Source organism: Anolis sagrei, chromosome 5, assembly GCF_037176765.1.
Source record: "Anolis sagrei isolate rAnoSag1 chromosome 5, rAnoSag1.mat, whole genome shotgun sequence".
Taxonomy (NCBI): Eukaryota; Metazoa; Chordata; class Lepidosauria; order Squamata; family Dactyloidae; genus Anolis; species Anolis sagrei.
The window spans coordinates 119,085,701-119,101,386 of NC_090025.1; the positions used below are offsets into that span (position 1 = coordinate 119,085,701).

Consider the following 15,686-nt stretch of genomic DNA (forward strand, 5'->3'; position numbering starts at 1 on the left):
GGACTATGGCTCTGGAGACCAGGGTTTGAATCCATGCTCAGCCTTAGGCATGTCAACATTTTCTCAGCCTCAGAGAAAGGCAAACCTTCTCTGAGTAATTCTTGCCAGGAAAACCCATGAGGATGCAAAAGGCCCTGCGTTAAACTACATTTCTCAGAATGCAATTCTCAGCATCTGAAGGACCCAATGAGGGTGCAGCAGCCAGACGCTTAGAATCAGTCTAATAACAAGAAATGAAATTATTGAATCTGCAAAGAGGACTAAAGTAAATAAGTAATAGTATAATTCTGTGCTAAGTTGAAGTTATGTGGTCGTGTGTCATAAAGACAGACATCCAAGGGAATTGCTGTTGTCACGTTTTGGGAGGATAAATTATTTTTGTTTAAACTTTAAAAAAAACCCAAAAATCATAAATGTGTGACTCTTTTTGAAACTTCTGGGGATTGATGCCCTGGTAATCTTGTGCATTGTATATAAAATTCAAGTAGATAGCTCTTGTAGTTTTTTTAAAAGTTGTTTATAAAGATTTTGCAAATTCCCCCAAAATTTGTGGATAAGTGAAACATTCTGAAATGTGGTGGGCTAACAGTGGAAAATGTGTTCTACCATTGTAGCAAGTTTCACTCAAATAGCTGTAAAAATGAGCGAGAAAGTAGCCCTTGAAGTTTCCCCAATTATAGTAATTATGCACAATTACTATAATGAAATAGTAACAGAATTTTGTTATTCTCATAATAATACATTTTTCACAAACTATACTTTAGAAATACTTTAGAAACAAAGTGCTAGCACCCCCCAGTTTTGTAATGACTTTTGAACCATTTTTGTGGGTTGCACATCTCTAATATCTATACTCACATGCAAAATATAGATTGCTAGAGAATCTTGATTCTCTCAAAGTCAGTGTCACTGCCACTATGCATAATTTGACTGAGGACAAAACTGGTCATATTTTTTACAATTGTCTAATGAGCCAATTGCGAAAATCTTATTTCTCATGAAGTTATTTTAAGCATAGCAACAAGGTGTGGAAACAGCTGCGAGAGGATTATATGCATCAGACATTACATATCCATTTAGAGAAGTTGCAGCCTGCCAAATTAATAGCATCAACACAAAACTGCTAAAGATTTCGACCATATAAATAATGACTGTGCTGTAATTCTGTCCTTGTCGCTAGAAGTCCACAATTAACTGAGAAACTGCAATTGCTTTTCCTGCTTATCATTATAGATTTCCTTCATGTTGTTTGGCCCAACCATTGATTACATCAACCAATATTGCTTAACAGACACTCATTTTATGTTTCACGGGGTTTATATATACTGAAATAAAAAAGGGAAGGGTAATGATTTTTTAAAACTATTGACTTCGAAATAGTTCTGTTATTTTTATAGTCTTGTGTCCGTCTTCTTTCCCCCTGTTTTCACAATCCCTTGTCTTCGGGGATGATGATGGTCATCATCGTAACACTGACTCTGATGATTGCAGTGTGAGAACTTGAAGCAATAGATAGGTCCCTGTCTCAAAATCTTACAATGAAGGAGTGGGTGAACTATAGGGGATAAAGTTGTTCAAATGGTTTTCATGCAAAGAGATTTGTATTGGAAAGAAAGGTCTTTTCTCCAGCAACAGTAATAGTGCCCAATTTGGGCGGATGAATGTGTAAGAACCAAGTGAAGGTAGAAAATAGGTCTTAGGATTCTCAAAAGAAAAAGGGGGGTTTACTTTATTTTTATCCCATAGGGACTCAAGGCAGCTAACAATGAAATGGCAGAATACAATACACATTTCGAAACAAAGCAAATACATATACATATAAAACTTTTTAAAAAATAAATATTTGTGTCATGAGTATAGAAGTTACAATACAGTTAAAATACAATAAAATATAATGGAAATTATCTTTAATAATACACTTTATTTATATTCTGCTCTATCTCCCCGAGGGGATGCAGAGTGGATTGCAGTATACACATATATAGTAAACATTCAATGCCTTTTATACATTGAACAACAATGACATACAATAGAAAAACAAAGGCAAAGGTTTCCTTTTTTCATCTCCGGTGTCTGGAGGCAGTGCTCAACTCTGGCCATAGGGAGATGCTCTTGTTCCATTTTCATGCTGAGGACCCTGTTGTCCATAGACACCTCCTGATTGTGTTGCTGGCGTGGCTGCATGGGCATCTTTTACCTTCCTGCTGAGGCAGTACCTATTGATCTGTTTTGGGTGAGTGGGTTATTAATGAAAGACCCTCCTCATAAATATACAGTAACTTATTAGCAGCAGCATGACCCAACACCAGTTGCCCAAGGTGATAAAAAGAACAAAAACACACAGACCAATGTTATCTCTTCCATAGAAGGCTTTTCTTTATAGCAAAATAATATGGTTGCACTATGTACAAGAACAAGGTTTTCATGACACAAATGAAGTTCAACCTTCACGTTGGAGCTTCACACACGAGGCTTCCTCATACAGAGGCTTACCTCACACACTGAGGCATTCTTATACTGAGGCCTAACACTGAGACCTACAAACCCACTGAGGCCCTTCTCTCACACTGAGGGCTGCCTAAGACTGACGGCTATTAAGCTACAGGCACACCTGCTTATATTGAACAGCAGCTTTTGCTGCATCATTGCATCCATTTAACTCTTTCAGTGCTTGACTCACATATATGTAATATATGTAATTTAAAATACCTAGTTAATATTTAATGTTTCTGACATGATCAACTCACATTGCATTTTGAACTGCTAGGTTGGCAGAAGCTAGGGCTAACAGCAGGAGCTCACCCTGATTTTTCTTTATAGCAAAATAATATGGTTGCACTATTTACAAGAACAAGTTTTCCATGCAAACCTTCTGGTCAGCAGGATTTCTGCAGCTAGCGGTTTTACCTGCTGCCCCAACTAGACAACCCCCCCCCCATTGCCCACAAATCCCACTCACAGCATACTCAAAAATTAAGGGCAGATCATTCCCCAAATCTGCCCTTAATTTTTGAGAAAGGTGGCAGATAGATTAAGCAAGCAAGAAGTTAAAGAAAAGCCAATTTCTTAATATGTTTTTTCTGCCAAAGCAATTCTATCACGACTGTGTGAGGACTTGAAAAGGAATGCCATGATGTAACGGGTTAACTGGAAAGACATGTGGAAAGGCAGCTGATTGGCTGGGTTTGCCAGGGGCCAGAGTTCTGATTGGCTGCTGCCTCTGGCTTGCTGCTGAGACTAACAGTTCTAACTGCCATTTTCACTTTAGACAGTGAAGAGAGTGCTGGCTGCCAACTCTCTTGAAGCTTGATCGTTTTAAGGCATGAGGCATATTTAAAGACTATTTAAAGGGACTATTTTATTCCCTCTGTTCTCTGTGTGAATGAAGAGAGACTGCTGTATATATTGTTGTTTTGTTTGAACTTTAGAACTGAAGTAAAGATACTGTTACTTGTTACACAAGCCTGAGTGACACTTTATTATACTGCAGGGTATATCTTGGTTTAATAACTGTGGTAATGCTTCTGTTTATTCACATTTACCAACCCCCACATATTGGACCAGAAGATAGCAAGAAAAGGTGTACCCAGCTGCTGCACTTTCCAACAAAAGTCAATGGGAAGAATATTCTTTTTTTATGAACAGCAGAGAGGTAGTATTTTCATAATGCTGCCCTGAAAGAAGTGACATAACTTGGTGGCAGAATGAGCAACCAGTATAAAGGCTTTGTGCTTGATGCACAGCAGGGATGGTGATGTTGTATGCAAATACGGCTGAAAATTAGATAAAAAGTAGAAGGGTTGGGATGAAAGATAAGAAGCTCAGGTTTGAAGATACTGAATTGTGAAATTGCAGTATAACAGATGAAAATATAAGCTGACTGGAGATTCAGGAATGTAAAAAAGGACAGTATGTTCTGTGGTGCAGAAGAAAGGGTTTCATTAGCCCACAATGGTGCTGATTATCATGGGATTTACTGAAGTCTGCAAAGAATAGAATGCAAAAGAAAATAGAATAGACTAAAAAAGACCTCCCTGGGAACTTCAGCCAAAAACAAGGCAGCAAAATAGCTGTCCCTATAGAAATACTGAAAACAATTAGGCGAGGGAGAAAGAAGAAAGGGAGCAACTCATTATACAGTAGAATTGCTGAATCTTAGGGCAATGTTGGAAATAGCAACCTTTTACAAGCCTCCTATACTAGCTATTTGTTATGTATATAATTCAAGTTGCTTACTATATTGTATGTGTGTGTATTAGTATGCAGTTTTCCCTTAACTCTATGTTGTTTCAGGTTGTGGGAGGGACTTCAGACCATGTGATGAAGTCTGGGACTATTCAGAGTGGGACTCCATTGTGGAAATCAATACTGTTTTTTCTGGAGCCCCCGGTGGCACAGAGGGTCAAACCACTGAGCTGCTGAACTTGCTGACTGAAAGGTTGGCGGTTTCGAATCTGGGGAGTGGGGTGGGCTCCCACGGTTAGCCCCAGCTTCTGCCAACCTAGCAGTTTGAAAACAGGTAAATGTGAGTAGATCAATAGGTTTTTATGTGACATCCTGCAGCACATTTTGCTGTAGCTTTTCAGTGAATATCTCATTAAGTCTCAACCAATTCAACATAGTTTGTGGCAGTCACAAAAATGAAGTTTCTGAAGTATAACAACCATGTACTTTCAAAGTAAGTACCACACAATTAAACAGGAAATAACACTTTCAAACCAGGAATAGATTTGTTTTCAAATTTCGTTGCATAGTGTATTTTATGTTTGATATATTGTATTGTTGTTTTTGGTGTTGTTGTTTTTTTGCCATAGTAAGACCTTATTTTCAAAATGAATTATCATATGAAATAAATATTTCATTTCATTATATTTTCTCTGTATTAAATTTTAATCATGTTTTTATTTGAACAGAGTGACAGAAAGGCTGAATTCCTTAATCCGATGGTTAATGGTGTATTGCTGGAGGTAAGATTTCAACTACCATACATAAGGAACCCCTTTGCTGCCCTTTTCAAATTAAACTTACCGTGTCTGTATATTTCTGTGAAGATACAGCAAACTTAGTTACTTCGTTAAAATTCCAAGCCATTTCATCAACAGCATTGAGTCGTTCATCCGTCATCTGCAAATGCTTAGCAGAAGCAGTCCTACTACATTTTCTAGCAAAAGTGAAAAGAAGCTGTCGAAGGATTTCATGGCCAGAATCACTAGGTCGCTGTGAGTTTTCCAGGCTGTATGGCCATGTTCCAGAAGCATTCTCTCCTGACGTTTTGCCCACATCTATGGCAGGCATCCTCAGAGGTTGTGAGGCCTGTTGGAAACTAGGCAAGTGAGGTTTTTATGGTATCTGTGGAATGTCCAGAGTGGGAGAAAGAACTCTTTTCTGTTGGAGGCAAGTGTGAATGTTGTAGTTGACCACCTTAGAGAGTCACCCTTTTAGCTTCTTTTTCTCCTTCATAAAATATTTCTAAAAGATAATTATTAATATTACTGATAGTTATCCCAGCAAACAAAAAGAGAATCCTACCTCTTCTCTAGAGTAGAAAGTAGATACAGCTTTAAGGAAGCAAAAACCCAAGCAGAAGGGAGATTGCAGACAGTAGAGAAAAGAGAGGAGATTTTTAAGGTAGTCCAGGAAGAATGTCTCCACTGAGTTTCAGGTCATCGCTCTTCCTTCCCTGGGCCTCCTTAAAATGCCTTGAAAACCTGTGTGGCATGCTGCTAGTGCTGGGAGAGAAAGCATGTGCGTTTTTCTCTCTAGAGTAGCATTAAGAAACATTAAACCCAGTCTCCTCTACAAAGAGAAGGGAAAGGATCCAGAAAGAGTGGTAGCTTAACTCTGATGCTTTTTAAAATCCAGGTCTTAATGAAGGACATAGAAGGAGAGCCTGTGGGAAGTCCACCCATAATGGGCTGGATAAGGTACACTACTTTCTTAATCCTTTTGCTGACACCCAAGCTCCCTTGAAGGAAAGAAAGGAAAGGGTAAAGGAGAGCCTCTTAAGTTCCCAATTTCCACCGATGGACCGAAAAGAGCCACTTTTTTGGAGCTTTTGGGAGCCATGCAAAAATTGATATGGGGGGGCTTCCAGTATCCGGCATACAGAAATGGATAATTAACCTGAAATGCACAAAGCCTAATGGTTGCGTGATTTCTTGTGGGTGTGCATATGAAGTGGTATAGGGCATACATTTTGTAACTCAAAACTTAGAGCTGTTAAGGGGAAACTGATGCCAATTTTTTGAACCAGCATGTCAAATATACCCGGGAATAGTTCTAACATTTGAGCCATCAAAATGTATGTTGGCTAGTTTTATCATAGAATCATAGAATCAAAGAGTTGGGAGAGACCTCATGGGCCATCCAGTCCAACCCCCTGCCAAGAAGCAGGAATATTGCATTCAAATCACCCCTGACAAATGGCCATCCAGCCTCTGCTTAAAAGCTTCCAAAGAAGGAGCCTCCACCACACTCCGGGGCAGAGAGTTCCACTGCTGAACGGCTCTCACAGTCAGGAAGTTCTTCCTAATGTTCAGATGGAATCTCCTCTCTTGTAGTTTGAAGCCATTGTTCCGCGTCCTAGTCTCCAAGGAAGCAGAAAACAAGCTTGCTCCCTCCTCCCTGTGGCTTCCTCTCACATATTTATACATGGCTATCATATCTCCTCTCAGCCTTCTCTTCTTCAGGCTAAACATGCCCAGTTCCCTAAGCCGCTCCTCATAGGGCTTGTTCTCCAGACCCTTGATCATTTTAGTCGCCCTCCTCTGGACACATTCCAGCTTGTCAATATCTCTCTTGAATTGTGGTGCCCAGAATTGGACACAGTATTCCAGATGTGGTCTAACCAAAGCAGAATAGAGGGGTAGCATTACTTCCTTAGATCTAGACACTATGCTCCTATTGATGCAGGCCAAAATCCCATTGGCTTTTTTTGCCGCCACATCACATTGTTGGCTCATGTTTAACTTGTTGTCCACGAGGACTCCAAGATCTTTTTCACACGTACTGCTCTCGAGCCAGGCGTCCCCCATTCTGTATCTTTGCATTTCATTTTTTCTGCCAAAGTGGAGTATCTTGCATTTGTCACTGTTGAACTTCATTTTGTTAGTTTTGGCCCATCTCTCTAATCTGTCAAGATCGTTTTGAATTCTGCTCCTGTCCTCTGGACTATTGGCTATCCCTCCCAATTTGGTGTCATCTGCAAACTTGATTATCATGCCTTCTAGCCCTTCATCTAAGTCATTAATAAAGATGTTGAACAGGACCGGGCCCAGGACGGAACCCTGCGGCACTCCGCTCGCCACTTCTTTCCAAGATGAAGAGGAAGCATTAGTGAGCACTCTCTGTGTTCGTCCACTTAACCAATTACAGATCCACCTCACCGTAGTTTTGCCTAGCCCACATTGGACTAGTTTCCTTGCCAGAAGGTCATGGGGGACCTTGTCGAAGGCCTTACTGAAATCCAGGTACGCTACATCCACGGCATTCCCCGCATCTACCCAGCTTGTAGCTCTATCGAAGAAAGAGATCAGATTAGTCTGGCATGACTTGTTTTTGATAAATCCATGTTGACTATTAGCAATGACTGCATTTGTTTCTAAGTGTTTGCAGACCGCTTCCTTAACAATCTTTTCCAGAATCTTGCCTGGTATCGACGTGAGGCTGACCGGACGGTAGTTGTTTGGGTCGTCCTTTTTTCCCTTCTTGAAGATTGGGACCACATTGGCCCTCCTCCAATCTGCTGGAACTTCTCCCGTTCTCCAAGAACTCTCAAAGATGGTTGCCAATGGTTCCGAAATGACTTCCGCTAGTTCCTTCAGTACTCTTGGGTGTAGTTGATCTGGCCCTGGGGACTTGAACTCATTAAGAGCGGCCAGGTATTCCTGGATGACTTCTTTCCCAATTTGGGGTTGGATGTCCTCCAATCCCTCATCCACTCCATCTTGCTAAGGTTGAAGACTCTCTTTTTGTGAGAAGACCGAGGCAAAGAAGGCATTAAGTAGTTCTGCCTTTTCCCTGTCCCCTGTCAGCATTGCCCCATCTTATCCTTGAAGAGGTCCTATCGCCTCCTTGTTTTTCCTTTTTCTACTGACATAAGAATAGAAGCCCTTTTTATTGTTTTTAATGTCCCTGGCAAGTCTGAGCTCGTTTTTTGCTTTAGCTTTGCGGACCTTTTCCCTACAGGTGTTGGCTATTTGTTTGAATTCTTCTTTGGTGATTTCTCCCTTTTTCCACTTCTTGTGCATGTCTCTTTTGTGTCTTAGCACAGTTAGAAGTTCTTTGGACATCCATTCTGGCTTCTTTGCACTTGTCCTATTTTTTCTCTTTGTTGGCACGGTTTGCAATTGCGCCTTGAGTATTTCGCTCTTGAGAAATTCCCATCCATCCGTAGCTCCCTTGTCTTTTAGTATCTGTGTCCACGGAATGCTGCTCAGTGTTTCCTTCATTTTTTGGAAATCAGCTCTCCTAAAGTCCAAAATGCGGGTTTGACTTGTCTTAGTTTCGGCCTTCCTTTGTACCTCAAATTGCAGGAGCACATGGTCACTTGCCCCTAAGGATCCTACCACTTCGACCGCATCGATCAGGTCCTCCGCATTTGTTAGGATGAGATCAAGAGTAGCCAATCCCCTTGTTGCCTCTTCTACCTTCTGGACCATGAAATTGTCTGCAAGGCAAGCGAGGAATTTGTTGGACCTTGTACTCTTGGCCGAGTTTGTTTTCCAGCAAATATCGGGATAGTTGAAATCGCCCATGACTACTACATCTCTTTTCTGTGCCTGTTTGGTCAACTGTTGGCAGAAGACTTCATCAAGATCTTCCTCCTGGCTTGGGGGTCTGTAGTAGACGCCTACAACGACATCTTTTTGAGTCCCAGTTCCCTTGATTCTTATCCAGATGATTTCAAGCTGGTTTCCCAGATTGCTGTCTTGAATTTCTTCTGCAGCATAAGAGTTTTTGACATATAAGGCTACTCCGCCTCCTCTCCCCTTTGTTCGGTTTCTGTGAAAGAGGTTATACCCCTCGATATCTACATTCCAGTGATAGGAGTCATCCCACCAGGTTTCAGTGATGGCTATGATATCATATTTGTGGTGTAGTGCTAGAAGTTGGAGTTCGTCTTGTTTATTTCCCATGCTCTGTGCATTAGTGTAAAGACATGTGAGCCCCTGGGATCTTCCCTTGAGCTGTTTAATTGGGATTATTGTGCTTTTGGTACTTGGTCCTTGTTGTGTTTGTGCAGCCCTCCGTCAAAGGTTAGAATATTTCATAGTTCTACCATTAAGCTAAAAGACTGGTTCACAAATCGAGAGGTTGAAGTTTGATTCTTGCCTCCATTGTAAACTCAGTGGATGTTTTTCAGTGAGTCTCTTTCCTCAGTCTTTATCTGCAGATCAAAAGAAAATCATGAATGTGTTGTTGAAGGCTTTCATGGCCGGAATCACTGGATTGTTGTAGGTTTTTCAGGCTGTATGGCCATGTTCTAGAAGCATTCTCTCCTGATGTTTCACCTGTATCTATGGCAGGCATCCTCAGAGGTTGTGAAGTCTGAATGCCAAAATACTTTGAGTGCACCACATTTCTCCCTTAATGTGAAACAGCAATAGTAGTAGAATGACTTCAACCATGCTCATCTTCATGAATATAGTCATGCACTATTATGCATTAGTTTGCTATATACAGCATCATGAATAAATATCGTGTGTACCTATACATGTGTTAATTGAGTGTGCATACATGTCTGGGAATCCAGTTTCCCAGTTGCTTGTACATATTTATATAGCATCAACATAACATTCATTTCCTGCATTGATTATAGTGCATGTTATTGTCCTCACTTGGAAGCAGGTTTCATTGATTTCGAGGTAAGTGGGATTGAAGAATCAATGAAACCCATTACTATATATTGTTAACGTACATTTTCTTTCTTCATCAGGGCTGCAACAGCACCACTTACATTCAGGATGCGTTCCAGTTATTGCTTCCGGTTCTCCAGATCTCTCATATCCAGACAAATTGTTTGAAGACACAACAGTGACCTCTGAACCAGCAACCTAGTTGTATATAAAATTCAAAACTATCCCCAAATCCATTGGGAGATCACAGAGCCTTTGAAGGACACTAGATGCAGTTTTGCACATAGAGTAAAACACTTTTGTATTTAGCTAACTATTTAAACACATTGTTACATAATAGGAAAAAATCTTTCATATCATTTGCGTTAATTTAAGATAAAACATGTTCATTGGTGGAAATTAACATGGGACACTGATGTACTAAATAGAAAAGCATCATATTTGAAGCATTGTGCTGGCCTATTTGTCAGCAATGCCGGAATGAAAGCCTTTCCTGTAAAATTGATGTCATATATTTAGGTACACATTGATGCTCTCTAAATTAAGTGATTACTGGTTGCTGCAGATTTTTTAGGATTTAACAAACCAGTAGGATTATATGATGGGACAAGAGGAGGCCTTGCTTTGTAATCTGACTGTCCTTTACTGAAATGTGACCGGGGTCACCTGAGAAAAGGAAGATTACACTAAAGGATTGGATCATACTGTTTTTTTCTTAAATTAGGTACAACATTGTTTTCCCCATTTCTACATCAGCTGTAAATACAGGCTGTGTATCCCTTATCTGAAATGCTTGGACCAAAAATATTTTTAATTTTTCTCATTTTGGAATACCTGCATTTCTATAATAATGCATGTTTTGGAAAATGAAAATCTCCAGAAACATTTTGGAGATTTTATGATCTTTGAAAAGGTATGACCTTGTTAGAAGTCACTGTCTTTTGAAAAATGATGCCATAACCTCCTGTTAGAGCCATAACATTTTGGGAAAATGGCATTCACCAACACACACACACACACACACACACATATATCTGCAGCAGAATTTCAGAAGTGTTCCTTTTAATTGCCCAAATACATTCACTCTCCCTTAAATATATTTACTTTTAAATCATGCTCTCAAGAGTCAAAAATAAGAAGACTTCTTTAAAAGTAACAGTTGGTTTACTCACAAACTTCATGTATTCAGCATACAGGTACTTTTCTTATCAATCCAGTTACAAGTAGATTTGAAGGAGTTTCTATGTGTAGGTAACATAGGGTCAGGCCCGTTGCCTGGGCAGGGGGGGGGGGCTTAAAGGGCTTCAGCCCCCCCCCCCAAATTCTTAGGGTGGTCCACAAGAAAGTCTTACTGGTACATTATTTAAACTGTTGTGTTTATTCATATCATGATCTGATCACCATGCTCAATATATCCCATATGTATGGGGGTAGTGGGACAATGATACAAAAGGTTTGCTAGGGTAGATCCTGAGCAGCCCCCCCCCCCCCCCCCCGGGAATCAAACTCAGCTCTCCGAATCGAAATCCTGGCTACGGACCTGCACAGGATATCTTTCTTAGAATCAATAGTCCAAAGCATCTCTCTGTTCTAAAAGTCTAATAGAGACTTTGTCTAGTCTGAAAGTCTAGTGAAGTCTCGAAAACATACTTCTCTACTGAAGTTTAAACTGTACTGTTCTAAAATGGAGTCTGAGTCATGAACAAGCCCAGACCTGATCACATGGTCTGCAGCCCATCCTACAACACAGAATTACATTAAAATTGCACACCAATACACACATATATAATACAGTAAGGGATTATATACATAACAAACAACTAATGGAGGCTTGAGAAGGTTGCCATTTCCAACAGCATATTGAGATGTATTAGATATGGGATCCAAGCTAAACACAGCATGCCATCAGGCTGTGTGAAATATAGGCATATTTCAAATACCCTGATGGCAATTTTAAATAATATTTTAAATAATTTTGCGTGTCAAACAAAGTTAGTGTATGTTGAATTATCAGAAAGTAATGGTGTCATTGTATCAGCTTTATAGGTGGAGTATTTTGGATTTTGGAATTCTAGATAAGGAAGGCTCAACCTGTAATTTAAAGATAACCAAAATATCTTCTTACCTTAACACTCCCATAAACGGATGAAAGTATTTTATTTCTAGATATGAAGTCATTTCAAATTAACCTCAGAGACCTTTGTGTTAGTTTCTGAGGGCCACTCTGTAAATGCATCATGGTGGGCTAAGAACTTTCTGGTCCAGGCTCTACTACTCCTGCTCTCTGATAATGTTCCCAATCTAACATGAATAACTATGTTAGGTTATTGCAGTAAAGCTACAGATTTATTATGACTAGAGTTGTTTTCACCAAGGCCATGAAGTATTATCCTGCATTAATAGATGTATATACATTTGGTTGTAGGGAAGGTAGGGATGGAAAATGTCAACAGTGCAATTAAAGTTTAAATGCATACAGAATAATCTCACAGTGCCCATTTACAGATCATTGATGATGATACTAATGCACATATTTTACATACATTATGTATTGCTGATAGGCTGCCAGTCCATCAAGTTCCACATCTACCTGTATGGGCTAAGGCTTTGCTGTGGATGACATTGCTTTTAGTCTCCTTTTGGAGAGAAAAAGTGTGGTATAAAAACATTAATAATAATAATAATAATAATAATAATAATATCCATTAGTTTGGGTAATACGGTGTAAGCACAAAAATGGTGTTTTATTTTGAAGTGTGGTGCTACCGTTAAGTGCCTTCATTTGCAAAACCAATGCATACTTTATAGCAGAAGTCCTTTCACTAGTTAGAAGAGATTTCCAAGCATTCGTGCCATAGCGCTGTGCCATTTAAAGTGATGGCCCATAGACTGGTGCCCATCAGCTACTGCACCCCAGAATCATAGAATCATAGAGTTGGAAGAGACCTCGTGAGCCATCCAGTTCAACCCCCTGCCAAGAAGCAGGAAAATTGCATTCAAAGCACCCCTGACAGATGGCCATCCAGCTTGTGTTCAAAAGCCTCCAAAGAAGGAGCTTCCACCACACTCCGGGGCAAAGAGTTCCACTGCTGAACAGCTCTCACAGTCAGAACAGAAAGAAGCAATTCTAGTCAATGGGCACAAATACCATAATGGTCCCTCAGACAATGAAAAAAGAAAAATACCACTCTCTCGTATCAGATAGCTAATGAAACACTAATATCGTATTGTACTTTCTGTTAATTTGATTCAATAGTGGGCTGACGTTTTACTGAAATGTTGTGTATGGAAGCATTATACGTAGAATTTTGCAATAGCCACGTGCTTGGAAATAAACCTTTGTTTCTAATGAGTTCCTCCAGTGCAGAATACTCAGAATTATTCCTGAGAGAAAACGACTGGAAGAAGTGATGGAAGTGGATTGCCATAATAGAGGTGATCTTTTAGCTAAAGGTTGTACAGGAATATGTTGTATGCCTTGGGGAGATCATTTAAAGAGATGGTAGGAGAACCGTTTAAAGCACTAGATTGCTTATTTGAAGCCGTCTTTAGTGCAGATTTTGTTGAATAACTTAAATTATGCATGTAGAGGGCTAGAGCTTTGTCCTTCAGGGAAATGAATAAGAAAGAAGCTACTAAATGAAACGCAGTGCTGACTGTCCCTGTTTGGTTCCTAAAATTGACTTTATATTGCTCTTTATGGAGGTATATGTACTGGCAGTGTTATATATTAAAATGAACTGATTCATTGAAAATCAATTTTCTCGGTTAATGGTTGTGTTGAAAACAATATACCTGAAACAGAACATCAGTACAGTATTAGATGTTGCGATGAAGAGGCTATAGGGCAAGAAAGGTGAAAAAGTGGTATGGGAAATTCTATCTAATTCAAATGCATTCAGGTCTCCAGGGCCAGATGAACAAGAATATTAAAGGAACTTGCAGATGTATTCTCACAGATTGAGTCTATAATCTTTGTGAGCTCATCAAAAACCAGTGAGGTTCCTAAAGCTTGGAAGTGAGCAGATGTCCCATCTTCCCAATTGAGTACTAGACAAGGATTAGTTGGTCAGTTTGGTATCAGTACAAACATCAAGAATACATCTGTTAATCATTATGCCATCAGTCTATGAACACTTAGAAAATAATACGGTGATGACCAAAATCCAGCATGGATTTACCAAAAACAAGTCATGCCAGACTATATATTTTCTTAACGGAGAAGAGCAGAACTAGATGTGCTGCATCCTGATGTCTGGGAGGATATCGACATGTTTCCTTAAACCAGTGGTTCCCAACCTTTTTTTGACCAAGGACCACTTTAACAAGGAACCACTCTCGAACATGAGTACCAAAAGGATGACGAATCAGGTTTTGGTCAACTTTAGATTTGGTTTGGTTATTTGGGGTGCTGATTTAGAAAATAGCATTGGATAGACCCCATCAGCTCTAGTTTCTGATACAGAACATATGCCACCAAGTAGTCACCATTTACTTGGCCACAGAAAACCATAGTTAATAAGCCTCGGCACTATAAGAAGGTTTCGCAAGACTAGTCGCTCTTGTTGCAATGGCATAGTAATGGTGAGGCCATGGACCATATTTCAGTTCTTGGGGACCACTGGTGGTCCACAGACCACAGGTTGGGAGCCACTGCCCTAAACTGAGGCTTCTTATATTGCTGGCCCAAGGTTACCTTCTCCACGCTACACCCATTTTCATCAAATAGGAAACTTTACAAGGGCAACTACATCATGTCACTTTGACAGTTCCCCAAGAACTCCCACTGGATTGCCATATCACATCTTAGGATTGTGGAGATCCTAGAAGATCTGTATCACAATGCTAGACAAGGTTCAGAAGATGCCACAATGTCACAAGTAGAAGATCTGAGGTGCTAACTCTGGCCAGTGCCAGTTCATAGTGGGCTTAAGGTGTCAAATCTAGCAAGCTCCGAACCTCTTTGAACTGTCGAGTCTTAGTGGCTCAGTTTTGGTCTGCTCAAAGATGCCAGCCTTGGGTCACTCTGAGTGATGGCAAAGCCTTGTTCCTTCCCCTTAGTGAATTTGCTCTAACATGTATGTTTCTGAAATGTAATTAAGAAATACACATGTCTGCATCTAACCAGGGGAAAATATCACATGAAAAACTGTAGGAGGAGTGAAATCTGGCTTGAATGTGTATACATGGAAAGGATCTAGGAATCTTAATAGACTAGAAAACAGAATGTTGGTGGACAGGTAAAGAGATTTAAAGATGGGCTCAAAGCCAACCTTAAAAACTCTGGCATAGACACTGAGAACTGGGAAGCCCTGGCCCTTGAGCGCTCCAGCTGGAGGTCAGCTGTGACCAGCTGTGCTGCAGAATTTGAAGAGGCACGAATGGAGGGTGAAAGAGAGAAACGTGCCAAGAGGAAGGCACATCAAGCCAATTCCGACTGAGACCGCCTTCCACTTGGAAACCAATGCCCTCACTGCGGGAGAAGATGCAGGTCAAGAATAGGACTCCACAGTCACCTATGGATCCACAAGAATACTGATCCTGGAAGACTATCCTACTCGGCCAACAAGGGATCGCCTAAGTAAGTAAGTAAGTAAGTAACAAGCCTAACATGAATCAACATTGTAATGCAACAGTAGAAGAAGCTAATGCAGTTCTCTACTATGTCAACAGAACTGCAGTGTCCAGATTTAGTTTTATTTATTTTGTATCAAAGGCATTGCATAAATAAAAATGTTGTAAGGCAATGCTTTAGAGTTATGGTGACCTCATGAATTTCCATGAACTCCAGGGTCCAATATCAGTAAAGATAAAGGAAGAAAAGAAATT

At 40.1% G+C, this 15,686-nt stretch overlaps 1 protein-coding gene across 2 annotated transcripts in view; it reads left to right on the plus strand.

The window, feature by feature from the left end:
- LOC132776320 (protein NOXP20) overlaps nucleotides 1-11,149 on the plus strand; it is a 30,579-nt gene extending 19,430 nt beyond the window's left edge. For both annotated transcript variants that reach the window (XM_060777824.2, XM_067469028.1), the window contains exons 10-11: nucleotides 4,914-4,967; nucleotides 9,938-11,149. In XM_060777824.2, the coding sequence (XP_060633807.2) occupies nucleotides 4,914-4,967; nucleotides 9,938-10,039 (156 nt within the window). In that variant the 3' untranslated portion in view covers nucleotides 10,040-11,149. The remainder of the gene's footprint in view (nucleotides 1-4,913; nucleotides 4,968-9,937) is intronic.
- Nucleotides 11,150-15,686: the final 4,537 nt, after the last annotated feature.